The sequence below is a fragment of the Scomber japonicus genome, chromosome 5, assembly GCF_027409825.1.
Source record: "Scomber japonicus isolate fScoJap1 chromosome 5, fScoJap1.pri, whole genome shotgun sequence".
In the NCBI taxonomy this organism is placed as follows: domain Eukaryota; kingdom Metazoa; phylum Chordata; class Actinopteri; order Scombriformes; family Scombridae; genus Scomber; species Scomber japonicus.
This window is the reverse complement of record NC_070582.1, coordinates 30,473,226-30,500,015: the sequence shown is the minus strand read 5'-3', so window position 1 is coordinate 30,500,015 and position 26,790 is coordinate 30,473,226. Positions and strand designations below refer to the sequence as shown.

General features: G+C 39.6%; 1 protein-coding gene across 1 annotated transcript; it reads right to left on the bottom strand.

Moving 5' to 3' along the window:
* On the bottom strand, positions 1 to 26,220 carry LOC128358915 (basic helix-loop-helix ARNT-like protein 1). Its single transcript, XM_053319318.1, has 20 exons — positions 26,104 to 26,220; positions 16,752 to 16,940; positions 14,450 to 14,513; positions 13,409 to 13,556; positions 12,026 to 12,046; positions 11,790 to 11,822; positions 10,625 to 10,654; positions 9,786 to 9,943; positions 8,922 to 9,001; positions 8,632 to 8,724; positions 7,997 to 8,114; positions 7,429 to 7,578; positions 4,770 to 5,016; positions 3,200 to 3,306; positions 2,904 to 3,054; positions 2,731 to 2,810; positions 2,513 to 2,621; positions 1,870 to 1,963; positions 556 to 649; positions 1 to 457 (listed from the first exon to the last, which is right to left on the bottom strand). The coding sequence occupies exons 3-20, from the start codon at positions 14,493 to 14,495 to the stop codon at positions 300 to 302; spliced, it is 1,917 nt and encodes a 638-aa protein (XP_053175293.1). The 5' UTR covers positions 14,496 to 14,513; positions 16,752 to 16,940; positions 26,104 to 26,220; the 3' UTR covers positions 1 to 299.
* Between the last annotated feature and the right edge of the window lie 570 nt (positions 26,221 to 26,790).

Here is a 26,790-nt window from a genome sequence, read left to right as displayed (position 1 = left end):
TGTTGCGCTCACATGACACCAAATTTGGGAGGAGCAGAAGTGACTTTAAGAGGAGTTTTACGGGTGTTCAGTTCACAATGACTGACTCTACCTTTAAAGCCTTGATGACACAGAAATCGTTTGTAGTACTTTTAGGACTCTGAATCAGATGAAAGACTTATTAAGATGTTTTTTTTGCAGCGTTGTTGTCGATAGAGTGCAGGAAACTGGCAGCTAGAATTCATCCTGACTGAACTCTCTCCATCAGTGCCTCTGGAGGGTGTCTTTCTCTCTTGTTCTCTTCTTCCCTTCCAGCTTCCTCACAAAGGCCAGGGCAGGTCGCTAAAGTCGACGGGGCCACCCAGGCCGGCGTCCGCCTCCAGCAGGGACATGATGACCGCCATGGCTGCCTCGTCGTTGCTGGGGCTGCTGGAACCGGGCTCTTCCATAATGTCTATACTCAGGTGGGAGTTGTCACCTAGAAGAGAAGAGAAGAGGGAGATTTAGGCTAAACTCACAGCCACACAGAGTAAAGAAAGAAAGAAAGGAAGGAAGAGTTTAGTGTGCGTGACTCACTCATTATGGACTGGTTGGAGTAGGGGTAGCCTACAGAATCAGGTCCAGGAATGATCCCTGTGCTCGGCAGATCGGGTGTCCCTCCGTTCTGAATCTGAATAGAAGTGACACACATACAGGAGCGGGTCAGTTTACAGCGAGGACGGATCGGTTTCAGTCAGAGCTGAAAATGTGTCCGTTCTGTCCTCAAACATCTTTGTTTGCAGACAAAGAGCGGATGCTGAGGTTCATGGGAAAAAAGTTCTGCCACATGACTAATCCATAGGTCACTTTTTAAATAATAAAGATTTAAGAAGTTATTAATATAACAATACATTTAAAGAAATTAAATACATGATCTTTGCAATTAATGTGTAGCAGTAGTGCAGGTAAATGTGTATACGAATATGAGTCATAATAAATTCAATTAACATCCATTTAATAAGTTAAATTTAATATATAGCAGTGACATGTACAGTATATACTGTATATAGTACGGTATACTTTATACTGTATAAGCAAAATATCAGTATTGACCACTGCTCATACAGTATAATACACACTCAGTTTGCTATCTCACTGTAGCTCACTGTACAGCAGACACATTGAGTCATCACTGACAGCTGTAGACTCTGACAGTTTCTATTTTCTCATTTATTACATTAAATTGCCTCATGGTGGCGTTTCATTTTGAGAGCAGCGTATAATATCAATTTCACACTCAGAGGAAAGTAAATATGTTGCACTATAAAGTAAACAGGGAGCGATTTTGAACTTAGCATCAGTGTTGGAAGACATTCAATGTCTACACTCTTATTTCCTGTTTGTCAGACCTGGAAACACTTTTTTTCCCCACTCATGTTTTACTTGCAATGTCGTGTATTATTTTTAAGCCTTGAGTCTATTTTCTTTGGTTTAAAATGTGCAACTACAGTAATTAAGTATTAGTGTCTCAGCGCTGCCAAAACACAGGTGACCTACACTCTGTAGTGTGCCTGAACGTATCTTGTGTAGAAACAGATGGAGGATTGAAGCTGCAGATCAGAGTTACATTACTTTCACCTCTTAAAATAACAACCTGATGATAATACTTATTTATCATCAGGTTGTCATTTTAAGAGTAATGAAACTTGGCTGTTGTCTGGTGGTTGTTTTGCTTTCAGTTTAAATAAAGTTTTAGATCAAATAAGAAGATTCAGCACTGGATTAGATTTGATAATATGCCATCGACCCCTGTTTGTATGTGTGTGTGTGTGTGTGTATGTGTGTGTGTGTGTGTGTGTGTGTGTGTGTGTGAGTGTGTGTGAGTGTGTGTGTGTGTGTGTGGGCGTTTACCTTCTTGCCCCCGGGAGAACAGGTGTCGGGTGGAGGGGTGCTGGTGATGTTCAGAGGGCTGGAGCCACAGCTGGAGGGGGAAGAACCTCGAATCCTGATAGAGACACACACACACACACACACACATGGCTGTAGCACTTCTGAAACACACTTCACACTCACATCTTACACATTTCATTTCCTGTTCATCATCACCGTGGACTAAAAACTTGCACTGAATCAGAATTCTCGGCTTCAAACTTGGATGGAAGTGCTACAAATATCCAGATCTAAAGACATGTGACCTATATGCAACTTTATTTTTAACACTTGTGCTGAAATGTGCCAGTGTTGCCATGACAATGCGTGGATATCCCACTGTCCTATTTTACAAGAACTGCTGGTTCTTCTCTACACTGAATCACCATGACCATCTTTTTATGGACTGGATTGATTTATCTGGCGCCTCTATGCACAACACAACATTTTCTCTTCTACCCGGAAGTCACTGTGATTTGTTTTGAATCGTCACACTGAAGCTGAAACTACTGACAACTGTCATTCTGTGAAATCAACACATTACTCTTTAATTATTATTTTTAATTATTAATTATTTTTAAAAATTAGGCCAAGGAAAGGTTTTGGAGGTTTCGTTCTATCTCACCTCTGGATCTCCATCACTTCCTCTGCGATCATGCGGCCGATTTTGCCTGCTCCCGCTCTCGTGCCACCGGGGATACCGGGCACCGTCTGCAACGCCCGCCGTCCTCCGCCTACCAATCGAAAGCGATCGGGAAAATAATTAAATGACTGCCATGAATATATAACTCACACTTTTGGATGATGGACAGCGGTTGCAGGAAGTTCTTAAGTATGTTTTACCCTCTGAAGTGAGAACACTGTCCATACTCTGTGGCGAGATGGCAGATTGAGGGTAGTCTGATCCCTCCATCATGGGACACCTGGAGATATGAACACATACACATGTTGGATAATGTTCAGATATTTTGAAACTGAGTGTTTCAGGCACCTGCGTTCTGTTTCCCGGTACTTACGAGACGACGGTGTTGGTGGAGACGATGTACTCCACGTCCTTGGTCCAGGGGTTCATGAAGCTGAACCATCGGCTCCTCAGCGTGATGAAGGAGCCGTCTTTGATTTTGAATTTGTAACAGTTGGTGTTGATCTTCTCCCTCATCTGCAGCACTGCCGCACACAAACACACGAAGCATTAGAGGTCTGACTCATTCATGATGCCTTCATTCAGTTGCAGTTAAGCTTTTTTTTTCTTTTTCTTTTTTTAAACTCCATTAAGTTTTTTTTTTTTTTTTGTCAGTGTGTCAGCAGGTACCTTGTCTGTGGCACTCTGCCAGGTGGCCGATGTCGTCCTGGTGGAAATACTCATAGAAGGAGGTTCCCAGCAGCTCCTGGGGCAGGTAGGCAAGGATGGCTGTGGCTCTGAGGAAGAAAAAACAAAAAAAAGGTTTTCAACATGTTTCAACACTTCTGTTCTACACCAGTATTAAAGCTAAAGTACTTCCAGCTAGATTCTTCTATATGAGGATGTGTTGACTTTTCAGATTGACTTTAAAAGTGTATACGTGGGGATCGTTCCAATGCTCAGATTAGTCCTCAAGTACTAGAAGAGCTCTGAAAGATCCTCTTTTAAGGAGTGGATAGAATCCTTAATTAAGATCACATCTTATGAAATAATGTTGGCAGTAAAAGACAGAGGAAGAGTAAAGATAGAACTGAGAGGTGGGACAACTTCATCAAACACTAATGAATTGGTATTTGCACCTTTTTGAATTTTAAACTGGTGTATCTGTGGACATCCTTGTATGGTATTGGCCACCATGTGGCCAATACCATACAACCTCACAGCATAGTCATTTTAAAAGGGCTACCTTGTATTTCCTGTAACAATGTGCAACAATGTTAGAAATGAAGGCAGTGTTTGTTTTTACCTTTCTTTCCCCTTAAGTTTTGTATAATGTTTAATTTATAATACAAACTGTATTTAAAATGTATTGACTGATACAAAAGTAATGTGTGGGTGTATGTATCTATAGAGACTCTGCCCTCTGCCTGGACTTTCTTATTGTTTTACTGTGTTCAAGATGTTTCTTAACCTTTAACCTTTGGGCAGTGGGTGTGCAGCTCCCGGCCAATAGCAGCATACAGGGTGTGAGGTCGGGGCTCTATGGGAACTTGTGTTACATCTTTCTGAATACTGATACTGGTCTGGTTCATTATAACTATTAAAGCCAACTAACTAACCAACCAACACTAACCTAGCTACAAAAAAAAGAAAAGAAAAGAAAAGAAAATATTTCCATTTTTGTATTGTCTAGACCATTTTCAACAAAGTGATACAATTTCAGGCTTAAATAATGTCATTTTAAGGTGTTTTCATTACTTTCAAAAGGTCAAAAATAGGTCCAAAATGGGTCAAATTTGACCCGAACAGAATGTAAGGGTTAATCAGTGCTTAGATCAATCAGATAAAAAAAGAATATTTAAGCCTTTAAGAATCTATTTAATAGAGTAAGATAATGAATACCTCTACTTAAGCACATTCTAACTTTTCATTCCATCAGGAGGAAGAAACAGATGATGGATCAGCTGGTTTCTGTTCCTGACGTTTGCACTAATGTGTCAGAGGTGATTTCTCATTAATATTTCAAGATGTGGCCATGTGATTTTTTTTTAATTGGAGACACGGCTGCCACAAGAAGCGGTGGCATTTTTCACTGTAATTGAACGTACTCATGAATAATAGAGGCAGATCCTCTTGAGGCTGCTCTACTCATGCACGTTTAAAAAGATCACTTCAGAACATTTTGGATGTTTTGAACAACACGACTCACTACTAAGTTTTTCAATATGACAACACAGGTGGATGGACGCTTCTGTCTCACCTCTGGTCGACGAAGACGAATTTGCCGTCGATGGCGTGCCGGGAGACGTACTCTGTGGGCTTTACCCTGATGTCCGCCATGCTGGGCTGGGGGACGATGTGCGGGTGCAGCCGGCCGATGGCCACCAGGCAGCTCAGGTTGCAGCCCTCGTTGTCGGGCTCGTTGTCCTCGTCCAGACCCATCTTGGTAGGCGGCCAGCTCTTCAGGTAGCCCGTGCTGTGGATGGTGCAGAAGCTCTTACGGTCCGCTGTAATGAGAGGATGAGAGGTAAAGAGAGATAGAGAGAGAGAGATAAAGAGAGAGAGGGGTTATAAAAGGAAATAAACAGGGATCATCTTAGCGGGATGCCGTCCCGTGCTGTGAGGATGATGGGAGATGTTTACAGTTCAGTGAGCTGAATCAGACAGGGATCAGAGTTTAGATGACACACCCAGCTCTGATTGGTTTATCTTATGTTGCAAAACTGGAAGAAGCTGCAATTATAGGGGTTTTAATGCTGTCTGGAGATTAATTTAATTTTACAGTTAATAAAATCCCAACTGAACCCAACCGAGGAACAATGAATTAAAAAAAACCTAGATATGAAACAGGCCAGAACACTATTTGAAAACCTAGAGTCAAACTGCATATTATACTGTACGTCACTGACTTGATATTTGTGTGCTTGCTATATTTTACGTAGATAGATACTTTATTGATCCCTCACAGGAGGAGGAGGCTTGGTAACAGCAGCTACAGCCACACGTAACATTGAACTTTACTTACTTTTATTATTATTTTTATCACTTTCACCATTATGCACCTACTGTTGTGCCAGTTTTTGAATTTCTCCCTAGGGCGACCAATAAAGATAACTTACCATATAACATCAAAACACATCTTTTACTATACAATGGAAAAAAGTTTGAAAAAATGACTAAAAATACCCCAAAAATTGTGTATAAGAAATAAATAATTCTAAAAAAAACTTGATGTGCCAGAAATAGTAACAAATAGTGTGAACACTGGACTCAACATTGGTCGGATCACCAGAAACACAACTCCAAATGAAAACTAGCTCTGTTAGTAACATCTGTCTGATGTGTAAAAAGAAAAAAGTTTGCAAAAATGTATTTTTATAATATTCCATCTTGTTGCGATGCCCCCGTCATAGCCAAAAGAAGAAGACAAATCATGCAGCTGTAAAGATTTTTGAATAGCCGGTAAAACATCTACCATAAATCTGCACTATGTCTTTAAATAACTGCTTACCAAGGCTATGATACTCTAACAAATATAAAAAGAGCAGCCAATGAGGATTTTAGCCAGCTTAAAACATGACTGAACTCTATTGTGAACCCCAAAGCACAACATCAGAGGGTGAATTAAGTCGGTCTGTATAAAATATTCAGCTAAACTCTAAAATATTCAACATGAACGGTGATGATGGTGATGCAGCCCATGTGAGTTGCGTGACTCGGACGGCCTGCGAATGTTACTCCGAGTATAAAAGACGCTCCCGCTTACACTCCACTTCTCCCCATCAGCAGCTAAGCAGCAGGGTGACACGCAGCCAGCCATATGCCTCATCTGCTCTCAGGCCACTGTGGTGCTGATGACGTAATGAAGCAGAAGTATTCTAAAAGCTTCTTCTAGTGTGACGAGGTAAGGACTTTTTGTTGATGTGAATGATCTAGAATCGCCAAAATTGTCATGTACAAACTGACTCCCTAAGTTATGAGAAGTATTTCAAAAGATTATAAAACAATGAAGTGATGCAGAAATAATGTTTATTTCCTGTTCTTGAATTCAGTTCCCTGACTGTCACACTGTTCCAGGACACAGCAAGAGTGACTAAAAGCCTGGTTTGCCTGCCATGTAGAATTTGAATATTTAAACTTCCTGCACAATGCCCCAACCCCAAATCACTACAGCTGAAATAATTATGTGCAAAGTTTATCCAGGATACTGTAACAGTCATATTCATGTTTTTCTGCCATTAAAAAGGCTTGTTGTTCCTCTTTACTGGACCTGTTTGGTTAAATAAGTACACGCACAGAAGGAGGCCTCCTTCCTGGGTTGTGTAACTAGGATGCTCTCATGCCAACTGAGGTGTGATTCCTGCTTTTAATAAGGATGTAGCCTTAAAAATAGAAAATAAGGAACACAGGGACAACAAGGACTTTTGCTTTCATAAGGAGGCAGAGCTGAGGGTGTGAAAAAAAACAGAGAGCCCAGTTAGTTATCGGCTGAGTGTTGTGTTTACTGCCACAGAAAAGTCTGAAATCTTAGTGTTATTAGCATAACTTCATCTCATTTCTTATCAGACTTGTTAACAGTACCAGTAACTCTGTGTAACGGGCACAAATGAAGGCTACAGTCATCAGTGTTGTAATATTTATACTTGGTGGCATTTTATTTTCTGTTAAACTAATGTACTGTTATTAAACATTATACGTTATCTGCTTATTTCCTCCTCTGAAATATTTGTTCTTTCTTCTTCAGTTACAGATATTTTGATATATTATAGATTTTTTCGCAATATATTGTGTATTGCAGAAATGTCACAGTTTTACGCCATCAAAAGAAAAATTCCAGCTGATCCAAGTAGGACCTGGCCCAAACTTCAGTAATAGACCTAATAATAATAATATATGGTAGTGAGGTGTGGGGTCAGTACCTTTTTTCTTAGAGCAGGTGGAGGGAAAGTCTTTATCCTCTACTTTGACTGAAGGCCTGTTGCACTTCATCCTACAGAAAAACGACCGTCTGGCTCCAGAACAGAGTCTAGATGGACCAGGAGTGATGTCCGTCTTCACTGGAAGACCCGCTGCAAAATACAAAAAACAGGCAAACAGTTAACACAGCAACAGATTTAAAAAGTGTCATTTCAGCCTCAATAGAATTATTTTCTTACAATCTAGAAACATTGTGTTAAATGTCAAAAGAGTTTGAAATGACGCTCAAAAGAAAAACACTGTGGACAAAACACTTGTGCAAAGCTGTTCCAACAGGCTTTGACATTTTAAGAAGAACACATGTGGTAAAATTCAAAATAGATATCATCACCAGCATCAGAAACCAGCCTTTAGACAGCTCACAGCTTTTCACAGTTTTACATGCTATCTTAATAGACTGGTTTAACTTACAGATTCAGAAGTGTCCTCAGAGTGAAAGGAAGAGAGTGACATCATATACAAAATAAAAGGAAAAGAAAAACCAGATGATGTGAGTCAGCGCTCTCTTACTTTTTGCGTCGATGAGCCTCTCGCGAGGGGCCGTGTCTGAAGAGGACAGCTGCTCTTTGACTTTGGCGATGTCTTTGGGGTGAAGGTAGTCAAAGAGGCTCTGACCTATCAGGTCGTTCTGGAGACACAAACAAGGAACAGAGGAAATGTGTAAGTGCAGAACTGACTTGTAACAAGCTTTACTTCTCTGGGTCTCTGCTGTGATTAATGCTACAGAAATGATTTGGCAGAGTGGATTTTTAGGGAAACTTACAAGGTACACTTTAACTTTTCCTTTAAAAAGTAAAACTGCTGAGATATGCAGAATTTCCAACTTGGGTAAAAAGTGGTCCTGATCTGCAGCTTGGATTATTCATGGTGATGAAATTCTGCTGATTTGTGAAAGTTGAAATATATTTTTTTGAATATAAAAAGCTTTCTTTTCTTCTTTTCATGAAATACAAGGTCAGAACTGTGAGCTGCTTATTTGTAAATGGAGAGACAAATGACAGAGACATTTTTACTGATGAAACATCCTGCGACTTTTTTGAGGTTGAGAGACTTTAACAATAGGTAGTCCAAAAATAAATACATTTAAAAAATCATCAAGTCAGCACCTGCTTTTCTCCTGTGCTGCTCAAACACTGTGTGCATACCTGGCTGTAGTTGAGAATCTTGTAGACTGATTCAGAAACAAAGAGGATCTTTCCACGATCGCACCCGACCACAAACAGGAAACCATCAGAAGCCTGCATGATTAACCACACAATATACTGGAATAAATATATATAGACATTTCAAATATATCTTTACAGCATAAAAACATATTTATATATACACAAAGAAAAAAATTACTGATGGACTGTAAATTCCTTTAAATTGTACAGGACATAGACTATTAAAGAAAGTATTGCACTATATTACTCATCAGTTTAGCTGTACTCACCCTTAGTATCAAGTGCTTTAGTTCATCATCTGAGAGGAAGGAAGGCTTGTAGTTGGCCTCTGTGTATGGGTTGGCTGCACCTGCACACAACAGTAAACACACGGGTCACACATGCACCGTACCTCACACCTCACACACTTTTTATCCTTCTTTGAGTGAAAGTTATAAGAAACTTTTTTTTTTTTTAATTACATCTAATTGAAGTATGCCATGAAGTTTTATTTTTTTGTTCCACATTTGTAGATGGTCATTAGGCCATGATAAAAAATAATAATAATGAACTTTACTTATAGAGCACATTTCACAGTCTTAATAAAATATTATTATACAGACCATCACTTTTTATGATTTTGCAGGTATTTTTTGATTGAAAAAATTCACCTTATAAAAGATTTTGTGATGAGAAAAAAAATTATTGTATCTGAATGTTTGCTAAACTCCTATTTGTACATTTTAAAGCACAAATTCACTCTGTTGGATCTCTCAAGTAAAAAACTGGTTTTGTGAGTCTAATTTTTGTGTGTTAGATGATCCTGTTTGTACACACGGACGCATATTTTCATACCATTTCTCACTAACTCACATAACCAACACCAGTTTAGTACTTGAGAGATCTATTAATGTGAATTTCTGCATTAAAATGTAAGTTTAGTTTGCACAAACCTTTTTTTTTTTTTTACTTCACAAAAATGAATTATGCATATATTACGCACTATTTTCACTCCCTTATTTGATCCTACATCCTTTAGTTTGTTGTCTCCATACATCCAGGAACCATGAGAGACATCCTCCACCAGCTCACCTATCCATCTATACACTCTGTCATCAGACAGTTTGGCTGCGATTGTGCTGACTCATCCTAACCTCTGAGTGTCTTCATGTGCTGGACGGCCATGCGCAGGACAGTCAGCTTGTCCAGCTTGCGGGACATGGCGTTACAGGTGGGCACCAGCGACGCTAGCTCGTCGATGAAGCTGTTCATCTTGTCCCTGCGCCGCTTCTCGATCTGGCTGTGAGCCTCTCTGTGGAAGATACAGGGGAGAAGTTAACAGGCTGATCGTACAGATTAAACTTCCTTTTGCCGCCCTCCCAAATGAAAATCCAGAGTAAATACATACAGTTGTGATTCCCTGTGATCTACCCGTTACATAAAAAGACAAATTCCTAAAACTGCATGCGGTAGGAATGCAAGATCAGGCAAGCTATCCTTCTAAGTGGAGCTGCATTCTTCCACTCCGGATTATCCATCACCTCTTAGTCTTATCTAACATGATATAAATCAGCTCTGCTGGCTCTGAGAAAACACTTCTCTCCAAGATGAGATGTAAAATGCCATTTTTGGAGAGGAGTCTATTAGTTAGGAGTGTAAGAACACATCCTGGGGGTCTACACAGCCAGTCTGTTCCGCCTTCACTTCTTCTTGGGCTACAGCTACAGCTACAGCTACAGCTACAGTGGGTGTTTCTTCTTCTCCACGCGAGAGAAAGAGAGCCTGTCGCCATTAGGTAAGCTCTTAGTTCCACATAAAGCTCCGATCTATACACTTCAATGTATAAAGTTTCCCATTATCAACGTACACACAAAGCTCTCCCTGTCTCCAATAGGACAGAGTGACATTTAATTCATGAAAGGGAGATTAGGAGAGAAAAAAAAAGGAGGGAGGGGGGGTGGGCAAGAGAGAGAATGGAAAAGAGATTTTATACCTGGCATTCTTAATCCGGCCCTGTTGGTCGCTGGGAAGACAAAGAGAAGAGAAATATTAGAAGGGGGGGAAACTGGCAAACAGGGGGAAAATATTCTTCAGGATTTGACGTTGAAGGCTTAGTTAAAATTTATGGGACAGAAGGTATTTTGTAGAGGGAGGGAAGGGAGGGGAATGGGGTCACAGCTGACCTCACCGCTTCCAGCCTCATTTGTTGGTTTAAACTGCATCAAATAGCTTATGCAACAAGGGTAATGCTCTGTGGTTATATTGGACTTGTACGATCAGATGACTGATGTAATGCAGATATGATGAAATGCTGAATAAAACCTCTGCGTATTCTGCGTCACATGTTGGCTTATGTAAAAAGTGTAACAATGAAGAGAATTCACGCCGCACCCTTTGGCATTTAAAAAAAAAAAAAAAAAAGTTTCCTTTCAGACTCAGACTGAAATATATCTTCATTTTCCTGATAGAGATGATGACTTATGACATTTAGAGCACAGATAAGTCATGGGGTTTTTTTTCTACAGCTTTATAGGCTGTAAAACGGTGGATTTACACATCATTTCCTATAAATTCTTCACAATAAAAGCCTTCTGTTAGGTTTGTCATAGGGAAGCTTTTAATATGAAGCAGCAGCAGCAGGAAATGTTTCAATCTGCGGTAAATTAACGCTGATATGATACAGAGAGAGAAACTCCTGCAATACATATGCTTGTTTGGGGAGGGGGGGGGCAAACGGCAGAAGGGTGGGGTCATCAAGGGTTGGCTGCAGTTGATGTGACATCACCACAAGGCGGGTTGGGCGAGCTTTGGCCCCAATTTCATAGCTGGTGTGACTCAGCATAAATTTTGCATGTTTAAACATATCTAGTCAATCAATCTTTATTTATATTGTGCCAAATCACAACAAAAGTCATGTCAAGGCATTTTACACATAGAGCAGTTCTAGACCATCACATTTTTTTTTACTTTGGGTTTATTAATGCGCAATTCATATGCAATATGCAGATTTAACAGATAAGTACTACTATGACTATGTCAAGTTTAACTTATTTCAAACACAAACTGGATCAATGCAGCAAGCAGTGAATAGGAAAGAAACACAGCAAGCAAAAGATGAAAGCAGCAGCTTTGTTGCCAAGGTAACGGCGGCACCTTACCCTCCTAGTTTATCTTTGTCTGGGTCCATGTCACTAAAAGGAGGAAAAGACAAGACTAATTAGTTTGGAGAAGAACACTGTAGAGCATTCAGATGAGCAGAGAGAAGCTGAGCGCAGTGAGGGTTCACTGAGTTCAGCAGCTCTCACTCTCTTCATTATTCTGAGGTGTTAAATCAAACTGAGATCATTGAAACTGTGTACTACATCTATTAACATTATGTCGTGTTCGTACTTACTCAAATGAGAAGCCATCAATTCTGCAAAGAAACACAAATGTATTGATCAGTGTGTGCCATTGAGGTATGTGGAGAAATGTAATTATTTGTAAAGTGTAAACAGCAACGATTAATGACAGTGTTTAATAATACATGGAATAGATTTTTGGTTGCACAGCAACTTTAAAAACACTGAGTCATGAGCTGAGTGATGAAGTTACACCATTGGTTGGTTCTGTGCAGTATCCCAGAATGCATTTCATGATGATGATGATGTCTGAGCCAACAGTTGTAGTAAATGTTGGTGTAGGATTGTTAATGTCAACTTATTACAGGCATGTCCAAACTATTCCATTAAGGGGCATGTGGCTGCAGGCAGGAGCACACCAGGCTGATCTCAGTCTTCAGACAGCTGATTAGTTCAATCGTGCATGATCTTGGTTGGTTGGAACAAAAACCTGCAGGGACATGGCCCTTTATGGAATGGTTTGGACATGCCTGCTTTATTAGGTATTATTTCAGGAGAGAAAGTAACCATTTAGATTCCAAATATGTGCTCAGTTTATCCAAATAACGCTGACGTTGTTGTTGGGTATGTGAGGAGCAGCTGGTCAAATGTCAGCCAGCCATCTCATCTGATCCTGAGATGACCTGCTGCTCAACATGGGTCATCATACAGAATCAGAGTCAGACTGGCCATCAGGACCAGTTGCTACATGGGCTGCTTGAGCTGCTCATTACACAAAAAACAACAACCTCTTGTGTCTTTTCCTCCCTTGATATCACCAAACATTAAACCTCTTGTTTAGATGGGCTTTTTAACTTTAATCGGAGAGTCACACAAGGTTAAAAGAAAAAAGGAGGTTGTGTCTATATCTCTAACAGAAGGAGGTCTTAACGTTTTGGACTTTTCCCTCCTTCAACCACATTATCAAAATGTATGATCAAAATGAACTGGATCAAAAGATTTCTGAAAGATCAAGATATCATGTGGTCTTCATTGTCTATTAATGTGGCCTCATGATGTCATTAAACTTGCTATCAAACCCTCCAACTTTCACAGGCTCTTAGCTCATAGCTCTTATGTGTTGATTCTATACAAGCACAACTATACTCCTCACATTTTATTGTTATTGAGTGTTTTGGGCTCATTTTCAGTTGAATCTTGGAAAACTGATTTGTTACCAATATTTTAAAAAATCCTAATTTCTCTGGTAATTAACAATATGTTATATATTTGCTCTAATTTTACATTCTTAAAGAAGTTACCATCTTGTGTTAGATTTAAACAAAAAACCATATACTAAATTTTGACCTAGTCTTGTTATAAGACTTAAAAATACCATCTTTAAGTTTCTTTGTAACCCCCCCCCCCCCCCTCCTTCTCTTTCTCAGTGTCCTTACTGGTAGTCGGTGGTGCTGCCCTTCCTCTTGCGGGTGTAGTCCATGCCAGGCGTGCTGATGGAGCTGGAGATGAGGTCGGTGGAACCAGGAGACATGAAGTCAGTCATTGTAGACGAGATGTCCATCCTTTGGTCTGCCATCAGGTCATCTACAGGAAAAAAAACCCCACACATCTGTCATTCAGCCCAAACTCTTCAAACAATCAATCAATCGTGAGGAAATATAAAATGTGTAAACATTCAGAGTACTCAAATAAAATAAAAGATAAGAAAAGATAAAGGAAACATCATAAATTAATGATTTTTAAAAATGGGTAAAACCAAAAATGAGAGGTGTGGTATTAAAAAGAAAACAAAGAAAGAAAAGAAGAAAATAAAATAAAAAACAATAAAAGAGGAAATGTGATGAAGTAACACCAGACATAAAAAGGTGTGTTACAAAGAGGAATTAAAATAGAAGAAAAAAAGTTTGTCTGAGTAGTAAAAGAGGCTAAAAACATAAAACAAAAGGCTGTTCCAGAGACTAGGACCACACAACCTTTTTCTGAATGGAGTTGATTAAAAACTCTACAATTATTATGTAATGACTGATGATTATATTCTTACTGTAAAAGCATTTAGAGTGAAAATAAAAGCTCAGACACAGCTCTGGATGTCACTATTGTTGACATGGCAACAAATGAGGTGACACACTCTCAGTGCAGTAACAGATAAGACACCCACTCACAACGAGCAACTAATAAGCACAGTGTGTGCATTTCATGTTTATGGACTGTATTAACTGGTAACAATATATATATATATATAATGGTTAAAAAAAAAGTCAAAATGAAAGCAGGCCTCTGTGGCTCTATCTAGGGGTAAGGAAATATTCAAAAACTCAACATTTCCATTTCACAAATCATTGAGCTGACACATGGACAGGAGGAAAAGAATAAAGATGGCGGGTCTTCCTCGGGATGGGTCGAAAAACATTTGTCATCGTGACAGGGAGTGTCTCTGTTTAAAAAGAAGGGATGGATGTTATTGAAGTCACACTCACCACAGATGTTCATCACAGCCTCTGTGTTAAAATCATCTCCTTCCATCCACTCTGGAGCCCTCAACTGTAAACACACATAGAAAAATCCCATTTTATGAAGAGAGCTAGCAGGAACAAAAAAAACAACCATAACAAAAAAACAGTTGGAGTTGCCGTGGACACATGCTGCAAATATCACATTATCTAGGTCAAATATAGAGGCAGAATGAACAGGAAGTGACTATTGTGTCGGTGGGTGCATGTGTAGAAATACTGTGTGTCACAATAATTATTTCCCTAAGCAGAAATAGGTCACCCCGTATCAGTTGCATGAGTGATATTAATCTATGTGGTAGTGATGTGTCATGTGCTCTCTCCACTACCTCACTTCATCCCAGATCCAGCTTTTATGCAGTGTAAGCACATTGAGTGACGACTTATCTACGTGGTTTAACTGTTAATTTTGGTTTTTAAATGTCCTGTATGTGTTAAATAGACATAGCAGCAGAAGATGTGCGATGTTGATTATATTGGTGCACTTCATTTTAGATGATGATGACTGATATATGATTTAAAGTTTTGGCTGGAAAGAATAAAAGTCCTTATACAGACATGACGCAATCAGCCACAGAGAAAATGTATCACTCTGTTGGTTTGTTGGAAGTAGAAAAAAAAAACCTGGTGATTACACAGTGGTGTGAAAGTATTTTTTGCCTCATGAATGATCTCAGACGGGAGCTTGCAGAGTGCGCTTTTATCCAACAACAGCACGGGTTGAATTTTTTGGCCCTGTCATCGAATTACTGGTGGAATAAACATTCATTAGAGGCTGTGGATATGACCTAACATGGGCCATGTTTGTTCTTTTAAACTGGTGAGAGGGAGCAGCGCTGGCTAAAAGTGAATACCTGAAGTTTTTTTTATATGCTGATCTTTGCCAGTAAGAAAGAGAGAGAGGTCCAGACAAAAGATGTGATGACAGATTGTTAAGCGTCAGAGCTTAAGTGAGTTTGTGTAGATTTTCAATTGTGGGGTTTAGAACTCTGTGACTCACACGGCTAGACCCAAATTTATTATTTAGACTGGAGTATGCTGAGAAATGCTTTCAATGTAGAGTACAGTAGTATAAATCATTTTAACACTGTATTACTGCTACTTTTACATGAGTTGAGAATCTGAATACCTCTTCCACCGCCCACTGACTGACTGGCTTTGAATAGTAGTTTGTGTCCAATGTGTTTTCTTTTTCACAAGAAATTTCAATTACCTTAAAAACGTCCATTCTCAGTGTTTGTGCACTGCAGACTTCAAATTTCCTGTGTAAGTTGCATCCTAGACCAGGATTGGCTCAAAGCTAACGACTTAAAGGCAACCTACTATGCTCATTTCCAGCTCTATATTGTAATTTTGGACTCTATTAGAACAGCTTTGCATGATTTAGTGTTAAAAAAACTCCTTATTTATCTTATAATGATTATGTATGCAGCCCCTAAGTTCAGCCTCTGTCTCTAACAGGCAAGTCTTAGCTCCTGTCTCTTTAAGGCCCCCCTTCCAGCATTTCCTGTCTTGCTGCTTCATATTAAAAGCTTTTAACCCGTATACTGTTGACAGTAGCCCCTCATAATTAGTCTCTACACATAAATTCAGTACCTCAAATCATTCAATCAGTTATTAATAAACTGGTGATTAATCCGTAATGAAGCTTTCAGTGTATTCTTTAGTTTTTACACATTGAGTCAAACACTCAACCAAAATGTGTATCAACTGCACTTTTCTTTTTTAGAAAGTTGAAATATTTTACTTTTTGTATATTTTGGGTCACATGAAGGTAAGTCATCAAATTTCTGGTTTTAAGTTTAAGTTTTTAAAGGTGTTTTTTTCTTCTCTAAAATGTATATATGGGTCAAGTTAGACCTGCATAACTTCAACTGTAATGCATAAAGCCATAATAAAGCTCATTTAAGGTGGGCTGACCTTTAAGGTGGATCAACTATTCTCAATTTTGTGAGGAACTCTGCCTCTCCTCAACTGATAAATGGCTGCTGGGTCTCTCCTGAGTTTGCCCAACATGTTTTCAGTGAAGGCTAGCTATTATTACACATCACTATTACTAACTAAAGTAGGAGTGGGCAAGGCAGGATGAGTGTGTGCCAGAAAAGCGAGTGTCTACATTTTTCTGTTAGTGTGTTTAACTCTCTGGCAGATATCACATGAGTCACACTGATGCATAAGATCAGTGGGCAGCCTTCCTCGGTTCAAATGTGGCTCTGTGAAATATGAGTGGGAACAGCCTGAACGCAGAGTACAGAGCTGCTTCAGTTACCTGGATAGGAAACTGGAACAAGCCTCCTGAACGGGCCTGGTATCGTCTGGATCAGTCTGGTCTGCTCCGTCGTTCTGACCTAGTCTGAGTCGGGTTTGATTCAGCCTGACCTAGTTTCATCCGCTTTGATGTGGTCTGTCGGTCTTGATGTGATCTGATCCTTAGGAAACTGGTGCAAACCATGTACCGCTAGAAAGAGATAGAAAGACGGTCGTGTGAGGTAAAGTAGAACAGAAAACATAAACAAAACTCACTCTACGTAACACTTCATTATTACTGACCTGAAAAACCTGAATCTGGTCTAATTGGATCGTTTACTGAATCTCCATTAAAGGTGAAGTACAAGACTTTTGTCTCCCCCTTCTGGCAGTGAGAGGAACTACAACAACTCTGTTGACAGTTGCTAACAGCACTTGCTCCACCGTAGCCTACTCCAGCGCTACTGTTGGGGCTGTAAAATAGTGGATTAACTGTTTTGAGCATCAAAACTCTCAAAATGACTTATTTTAAATATCAAAATTCAATGTTCAAATAACATTTGGAAAGTCATGAAGACACCAACATCAGATTAAACTCCACTATTCTGTGAAGTACAGGGAGATTTATCTGCCAGTGATTGGCTTAATCAACATTGTGTGAATTTGTTTTGTGAAAGCTTGAATGTAACGGATGTGTAAAAGTTCCAAACTGCAGGTTTAATGTCCAGGTGAAAACGAAAAGCAGATTTTATCCATTTATGTTTGAAGCAGTTTGCAAACCTGAGTCTGCATAGCTGCTCCTTTATTATAAATATTTGATGCTTGCTTGTGGGTATTAAGACACTATCCCTGCTGTTCATGAACACTACCATGTCATAACTACCCCTGACAGCTCAGCGCTGCTTCTGAGAACATAACTGAGGTCGGGGGTTGGTGTGAACTGAGTGTTCGGTCCAGTTCCTCCCATAGTCCTGCTACACCTCCTGAAATTTCTTGCAGAAATCTTCAGCACCTTTTTTAAAACAATGGCTCCTTGATTTCAGACAAAGTTACACCAAGCAGGCTTCTTATATCTTCTCATATCTAGGAAACACTGTCTTCAGCTAACTTCTATGATAAGATAAGATCATCTTTAATGTCACAAAGGGAATTTTGTCTTGAAAAAAATGTCTGATTTTCGTTTCAAGTGAAAATATTGTAAGGTCTTAAATATGGGCATGATGACTACATACATGATGATCTCATGCTAGAAGACGGAGGTTAGAGCTGCATGTCTGAGGCAACATCGTCAACTCAGAAAATTAATTTGGTGTTACATCACAAGGGTTAAGAGGTCTGCAGAGAAAACCTCACAGGAGGAGACACGGGCCAAATAGAGGTAATGGGCGTACAACAGTGGAGAAAACAAACAATGGCGAGTCATGTGAATGATTAGTTTACAAGAAGAAAAGCCAGTTCTGCTTGGTATGTCGTCAACATGCTTTACATGCCAATGAAATAACTAATAATTTTGTTTGTTGGACTAAACAAAAAAAATTGAAAGCCATAGAGACCACGATTCATCCAAATACAGGTAAGAAAGATAGTAGAGGGAAAATCAGGATAATGGAGAATACGTCTGCACCAACAAGCCTGAAGATGGCCCAGTTGGAGAAAATGAGAATACTATTACCACACACCTGTGAACAAAGGAAGGCCATTTTGAGATTATAAACGGCAATGCAAGCAAGTCATCCTCTGCTGGAGATATGATGTTAGTTACTCCCATACAGGCAGGAGACTGTAAGATGATTTCAAATTCATTCAGTCAAATGCAGTTAACTTTTTCAAGATAAAAAGGCTGTTTATCTTATCTGGTAGTTACGTTGTATATATTGTATTTCACTGGACTAAGAACTGTGCAAAAATAGATTGCCTGCTGTGTCGAAACAGTGACCCCAAAACCGGGGTAAATACCACACCATCTATTTTATATGTTGTAGCCAAGCCTGCTAAAAAAAATCATTCAAAAGCACAAGCAAACAATCTTGCTTTCTACATGATGTAAAACTGAACAACCTTTAGTAAGAAAATGACGACACAATGAATTCCAATCTCACACTGCTACCGATTCCTGGAAGAGATCAGGAAAAAAAACACTTTGGTGGGTCACCTACATTTTTCTATCTGCAGTGATGACAAAAAATGCAAAGCTCAAGAAGCGCTGTTGAAGTAGCAGGCGGCGCAGTTCTAGGTCAGGAGAGGCTCGGTGAGCCTTTTTTACTGGGACAAAGCTCTGGGCTAGAAGGGGAAAACCACTCTGTCATGATTGAACACTGAAAAGGAACTGGTGCTGGAGTGGAAACTGGGTCAGTCAGTCTCTATGGTCTCCAACCAGCCAGCCTCAATTTCCATCCACCACCTACTTGTACTTCGTCAGTGAGTCAGCAAGCCATTCAGTTTAATTTCCTTGTTCTACCACTCGACACCCACTCAGACCGTCGGAAAGCAGCCGGCAAGCCTGTTCATAAAACCACGGTAACGTCCAAGCAGTGAGTCAGCTGCCCCATCTCCCAAATCACACTAACTGCTCTACAATAAGGATGGAAGTTGTTGGGATTGTGTTGATACCAAAGCTGTAAATAAGTATGAAATGCTTTTTGTGAAATCATTTAGGGGTTACTTACATTTTTTATTTTAATGCACCACCTCTAAAAATGGTTATTTCATCAATCCCAACCAACTTCATCAGACTACCATACAACCCTAGACCATGAAAACACACTTACAGAAACACTCTGTATATAAATATGAATGGATATATTGTGAATGAAATTCCTTAATATGACTGCAAAGAGATTTTAGAAGGCTTTGCAGCTGAGCCAGTTTACACTGTTAGTAGTGAGTACACATATTTAGTCATGCTAGATTGGCTCTGTATAACTTCCTTGCTTACATTAGCTTTTTTGTCTTTGTGTGACTCACTAAAGGTGACCACACTTCATTGAAGGTTTTAATACTGACACAACCGCTACCGAGAGCTTTGAGTGTTTGATGAGTACAAAACAATGAGGGCAGGAAATTGAGTGTGTGGAGTTTTTGTATTACAGCAGCATTTCTGTATTTGCTGTTTGAACGACATTTACCTTTAAAAGAGTGTTCAAATTAAAATCCGAATGTTTGTTTTGTGTTGAAAGAATCGGAAAAAGAATTTCAATACGTTCGTTACATTTAACAATAATCAAACATACAAGCAAATGATTCCTCATCTTGTTGCATCGGCATGAAATTGGTGTGATGCTCAGCCGCTTTCAGAGCTGCTCTAATAATAATGCTGTAATGTGAAAGGTGTCACATTTTAGCATAATTCTACACATTGGTTTGGTTTTTTTCAACCTTAAATTTGACGGTTAAATGCGGTTTCGCTACTCTTGTCAGCCTTTGTTTCTAGCAGTGGGAGGCAGCAGTTTTTTGTTTTCTCCGATGAACACATAGTATGTGACCTGTGATCTGCCAGAAACCAAAACGAAACATTGAACAAATGAAAGCTAATGTGGTAAACAAACAAAAGTAGAATCCATGACTTAATTTTCAACTATCTCATGAACAAACGCCAACAGCCAAAAGAGACACATTCTTCACGGCAGTCACATAAATCTATCATCTACGGCACTTTTTGACTCATAATTTACAATTTGTGCATGTTATAAGTACTTGAACTATGTAGACATTTTAAACATCATGCCAAAATGTATTTCAAGATTCAAGAAACTTTATTTATGTAGCGCCTTTATTAACCCTCCTGGTTTCTTCCTGTCAACTGTGCAATTTTTGTCATGTGATTTGGTTTGATTGTTTATAAAGCTTAAGGTATAAATTATCACCCAAATCTGTGTTAGACCTTTTTAACCAACTTCATTCCAACTTATTAACACAAGTATTACACTTATTGTTTGGAAATGATGGTCAATTGGCCTCATTTAAATGAAAATATACCTCAATGTTTAGTTAATGCCTGTTGTCCTCCCAGGTCAAGATTGACCCGAGGACAAGTGCTTTACAAAAGAAAATAAAACCAAACAAGGAGCACAGAGGTAAAGACATACGCACAGAAGTTAATAGTACATGATGTATAAAATATATAATCATAAAATAATAAAATGCACACAACTAAAACCAGTAAAAGAATAAGAGAGTCAAACATTTTCAAAGGTTTTCACAAAGAAAGGCTGTTAAACCAGGCAGAGACTGAGCGTGTCTGATTGGTGTCATAGCATTGGGGCCCGATCACCCTTTGAGAGAAACCATGACCTGTGACCTGGAAGTGACTAACAAGTCAAACTATATGTGGTCACATGACCCCGGAGCACCTGTCACAATCAAAGACCCAATAGAAACCTGGGTGCAGCCTGGCTGTCATTCATACCTGGTTATAGCTGTCCACCTATGACGTGACCAACCAGTATACATTTCAGTGCCAAATGTGAATAAAACACTGAGATTAAAACTGAAAACAGCCCATAGCAGATTACTTTAAGGGCCATTAAAAAGAGAAGGAACCACAACAGCTGTCACATTTACACATATTTATATTACACAGTGTATATCAGCTCATTCCTCATTCATTGTCTCCGTCACTATTACTTAGAACAAGGTCACTGTCAAGAAACTGCAGCTTTGGTAGGGAATCACAGAACAACAGGGTCAAAATACAAGTACAAGCTATTCTGTTATACGCAACATTTAGCTAGATAAGTAATCTCTGAAACATCCTTATATCTATATACACCAGCATACCCACACAGGCGTTTTCACCTCTCTGATCGGACCTCTGCCCGGTTGAATGTGATTACACCTGTTATTTTGTTTGACGTCACCAGGTGCCCATTTAAGGAATGCAGGAAATACACAGTTGAAAGTGTTGTAGCTGTGTGGATGTGTCAAGGCTGTGCTAGTCCTTGACAAGGGAAAATAAACACAATGGTATCGTACCCCAAAACACAGAGGCCTGGTCCTGTTCTGATGGGAGACTGCTTTGACAGGTTTCCACTACACCTCCAAACACCAGTGACTATTCAGAGATTGCTTCAAGCCCTTAATGATCCTCAAGGAAAACATAGTCTAAAACTCATGTATGATATTCCTATAGTTCAGTTGGACCATGAAGAAAACATAAGAGCAGGTAGCACAACATGAAAAGGACTACCATCACTCAAAAGTCAAACACCTGTAAATACATGCTCCATTTTCAACACTAGGGGTCACCTTTTTTCAATGAAATGCACAGATTATCAAAGAGTTTCTCCTAAAAGTCCCCGAGTAACACATCTCTGTGTTAATGAGTCTTCAGGATGCGTTTGATCTGCTGAAACACAGCATGTGAGCAGTAACTGTAGCTCTAGATGCCTCTTATCAGGTATGAAATTAGACACTGTGCCAGTATCCTGACTTGTTTAACTTGGCAGGTCTCTTTGGTCATGGGTGTTCACTGCCGGCAATTTGAACCACTTTCCTGGATGAAGCTCTGGATTTAGTATTTTTATGATGGTGTGTTAATGTTTGAGATAAGTCCAAGTGTCTACTGAAGTGGAGGGTCGGACAAATATCACAGCAGTGCTCTACAAGTGAAGCACACAAAGACATTCATCTTTGACCAAATCAAAGCTTGCTTTTGGTAATTAATATATTTAAATTAAAAAACATAAACAATAGGCAGACTGGGCACAAAATGATCTGTGTATCCCTGTGGAACAGTTTTTGCAAAATTTCCATACAGCTTGGATAACTGTGATCGGAGCCTGTGAAGTGGGCACAGTGCCGGTGGTTTTCCATATGCCAGCGATGGCACTGTAGAAGGTGTTGTTTTTCGTGATGATGTGTTGGAAGTTTGAGTTCATCCAAACTGAATTGAGGTAAGCATATTGGCTCCGGCACTTCATCCAAGAAACTCACGATGGCTACTGCTTTTGTGCTTTATTGCAGACCCTTGCAAGACTGGTCTACCAATTACAGAGAATCCATATTTAAAAAAAAATGATACCACATAGATTTCCACGTATTTTGCTTGATTTGACATCTTTTCAGAACTGTGTGGGTGTTCACAGATGGTGCATGATTGATGTGTCTGATTCTGTGATTGTAGCAAAGATATAACAACATCACAGCCCCATTGACATCTTGCATTATAGTGCATTTTGGGTAATAGGATTGCAATTGGAAAGTGCTTGATCACATGAAAGTACAGATCCAAATGCACCCACGATGCATTGAGGATAGATTGAGATACGATCGGCCAAACCACCTCTGGATGTGGTCACGGACACCTTTTTGATGTCGGTCCACATACAACAACTATGTGGGTGGAAATACTCAATCACGTGTGACTGTTTCAAACCCACAAGGTAGCAGCCATTTCCTAGTTAGTGAGCTAAGCTACTAACATCAATCAATCAATCAATCTTTATTTGTATAGCGCCAAATCACAACAAAGTTATCTCAAGGCACTTTACACATTGAGCAGGTCCTAAACCGAACTCTTCAGGTTTTAACTTTAAAGAGACCCAACATTCCCACATGAGCAACAGTGGCAAGACCAAGAGACAAGAGAACTATGGATATTCAAGAGTCGTGAATAGAGTCTAAATGAAAACAAGTGTCTGCTTTCAGTTTGGTCCGACGTATACAAGCAAAACATGTTGCAACTGAGTCATTTATGAAGCAAATTGTTGAGAACAGCTACTCATCGGTCCTGGCTCCAATGTCAATGAAAAATTAAACACGTCAGTTTTCTTTGTTGGAGGGTGTGACGTTCAACTGTTTGAGCTAGACATGCAATCGGATATCAATGTGGACTTTAGGGACATTAGATGTAATATCAGGTGTAAACGCAATCAAGTTGAATCATATCAACATTCAATCTGGATAAAGATGCATTTTAATGTAAGGTATAAAGGGACACTATTATTCCTGAAGGTGAGGTAAAGGGTGACTTGAAATTTGCTCCCCGTTTATTTCAGTGAGGAAATTATGCAAGTTCAATAGAAGCCAGATGGAAGCAGATTTGTGGAAAGCTGTTGTTTACCAGCTAGCCATGCTAACTACCACAGTTTAAGATTAAACACTGCTTGTGCTAATTGCTGTCTCCCTCTGCTTATCCCCACAGCACACAAATACATAGACTGTTGGTCATTTGGCTTTGCTGACCTCCCAGTATACCCCCCCAACCCCGAACTGTAACCTGTGAAGTGGTGTAATCCAGTGGTTCTCAAACGTATTCACGTCAAAATCCCGTAAACTGACACGAGATAGACCACAGACCTCCACTTGATAAGATTTTGTCCAAGAGTTTTGCTTTTAAATGTTTTATTACAAAAAAGCATATGAAACACATGACTGTAATAGTCACACATTCTGTCATTGTGTTACTTATGGGTGGAATTATAGTGAAAATGTATTATTTCCCTTTTTGCTAGTGACCCACTGGAACCTGCTTTAGGACCCCTGGGAGTGCAGACCCCACTAATCAGCCTGAATAATTGAAAGCATCTGCGTGGGAATGCATGGCTTATAATTATCACTTGTCTTTAATTGATTTAAGACTCAATATAACTTGGATTGTTCTCAACAAACAGCATATGTCTACTAATTAAATAAAGTAGAGTAACAGGTCCTACAGGTACTACGATTATCAGTAACAGATAGATTATAATAGCTTTGATTTTCTTTCACTGAACTAAAAAAAGGGTCTAATCGGTTGTGAAGATTGTAGGTTGTTTCTGTATTGAGTCATTATGGCATTATAAATAAATTATTGTTGCCATATATTGTTAGCAGAGAAGAATACCGCCTACTACTACTGACAAAAATGCATCCACTGAGTTCCCATATTGTGAAAAATCAAATCAGTATACATTACAAATCACAGGATAGAAGTTGCTCAACAAATAATTGAATTAATTCATAAGTCAACCTAATTTTTCTCTTTAATTTGTCCTATCTCAATATCATCACCACTTCATTACAGAAATGACGTGTTTGTTGTCTCGTCTGTTTTGACCTACAGCCGAAGAAATAATCCTAACAATTGTCACAGTTCTGCTGAATCATCACAACAAACTGCTGTTATCACAATTCCTTCCTGGTAACATACTGACACTGATAAGTATTAATGTGTGAGCAAAAACAACACTTGTCAGTCCAAGTCTGAAGTTCACAGCCTGTGTTTCTTCCTGTCACGAAAAGGTTAATACTTAAACTGCTGATAACACTACTGCCCTGGTACATATGATGAGAATAATTTCTACAGGGATTAGAAAGAATTCATTTCAAAGCAAGTTTGACTATCAAAAATCCAGCATGTACATTAAATCTAAAACCACTCAAAATAAACATCATGTAGACTTTTAATCAACACCTGCCACATTTTTTTCACATCAAGGATTTCCAATTAACTTAGATGCACAACAGAGCAGGAACCCCTGGTGGATAAGACTATGTCATTAAAAATCCAATCATCCAGGATTCATGCTGGTGAGTATGACTCAGAAGATTAAATAACACTGAAAAGCAGCTATTCCTCATCTTGATGGAGATCTCCAGGAAACTTCCTCATGGACCCGTTGTTCCTTCAACCCAAGGACCCCCCGCCCCACACCACCACTCTCGCCCCAAAATCATACACCAAACAGTACATGATTATACCTGGTGCATCATGTAATCATATTCCAGTGCCCACAATCATGATCATCCTTTGGCAGCCACTGCGGAGACTGCAGAAAGTGAGCGGTCGCCACATTTCCACTGCCACTGTGTCAAGATATTTCATAACCAAATGTGAATCCACGGTTTCGACACAGCCATGGTCTCCTTACTGCCTGCAACCACTCATCGCTGTGCTGTTATGTGAAGAGATATACAGATGGGGGCTTTGTATTTAAGGCAGCGGAATGCCTGCTGTCGAAGAAACCGTGTGCCAGATGCCCACCAAGGCCTGTTTACATTGCTAGCGTGTTAGCATTGTTCACTTCGTCACGTTTAGTGAACATTTAACAGCCCCTCCAGACCGGCACTTACCTACATACGAGCTTCCTGTGAACCGCGGCAATGACTGACAGTTCAAGCAAACCCGTCAGTCTATATGTGTTTTCCGACCTTATATCCATAACATAGCATTTAACCCGTAGACTAATATTAGCATACAGCTGCTAGCCGAGGGACGCTAACTGTCAAGACTTGGCCAGCGAGCTAACGTCCCTCCTCCTGCTGTAGAAACCCACACTGACATGACCACAGCACCGGGAAAAACATCGACGATTTCCACCATGGATTAAACCCTAGCAAAGTCAACCGAGGTGCTATATCGATAACCCGTAGGCTTGTTATAATTCCATACTTACAACTGGTCCAATGAGGCTGGTCTATCCATTGAACGCCGCTGTGTTCTGTGTAATAGCAACCCACAGAACTGTGACATAAACGATTTTTCAATCGGTGACCCAGTTTCTCTTCACCGTCATGCCTGTCGGACCACTAACCTAGTTTTTCAACCAATGGTGCTTGTGCAACCGCCGTAGGCCCCCCTCTAGCCAATCATACACGAGTTCAGGCTGTAAAAATATGACAGGCGTGTTGTTCAACCAATCACGGCCCGGGTAGAACGGAATGCAGAGGCTACTTGTGTTTGTGAGTGTGTGTCTGTGTGTGCGTGTGATTTAAGTCACTTTCAGGGACACATAACAGACACGAGATTCAAGACAAGTTGATTGGAGGAGACTTGCTGTGCGGTAAAACGCAGAATTTTGGGTCAGTGTGAGGTAAGGTAGATATGTCAGGTTAGGGTTAGGGTAAGGTTATGGCAAGTCTCCAGGAAATGAATGTACCGTAAGTCTATGTAAATACCTCAAAAGTGACTTAGGTAAACATGTGTGTGTCTGTGTATTTATACTGACTGTGGACAATAAACTAGACGAAATATGAAAAATTTGAATTTTAGTATAACCTTTTGAGGAAAAAAGCAGTTATTGCACTTTTCAGCCTTTAGTAGGATTTGTCACCTGTCTGAATATAAAACTGGTGAAGTAGGA

Coding starts and splice junctions, on each gene's coding strand:
- LOC128358915 (XM_053319318.1), bottom strand. CDS start 14,495: ATGGAAGGAGATGATTTTAACACAGAGGCTGTGATGAACATCTGTG. Junction 7,579..7,996: donor GAGGCTCATCGACGCAAAAA/GTAAGAGAGCGC, acceptor TGTATTTTGCAG/CGGGTCTTCCAGTGAAGACG. Junction 650..1,869: donor GTTCTCCCGGGGGCAAGAAG/GTAAACGCCCAC, acceptor ACTTCTATTCAG/ATTCAGAACGGAGGGACACC.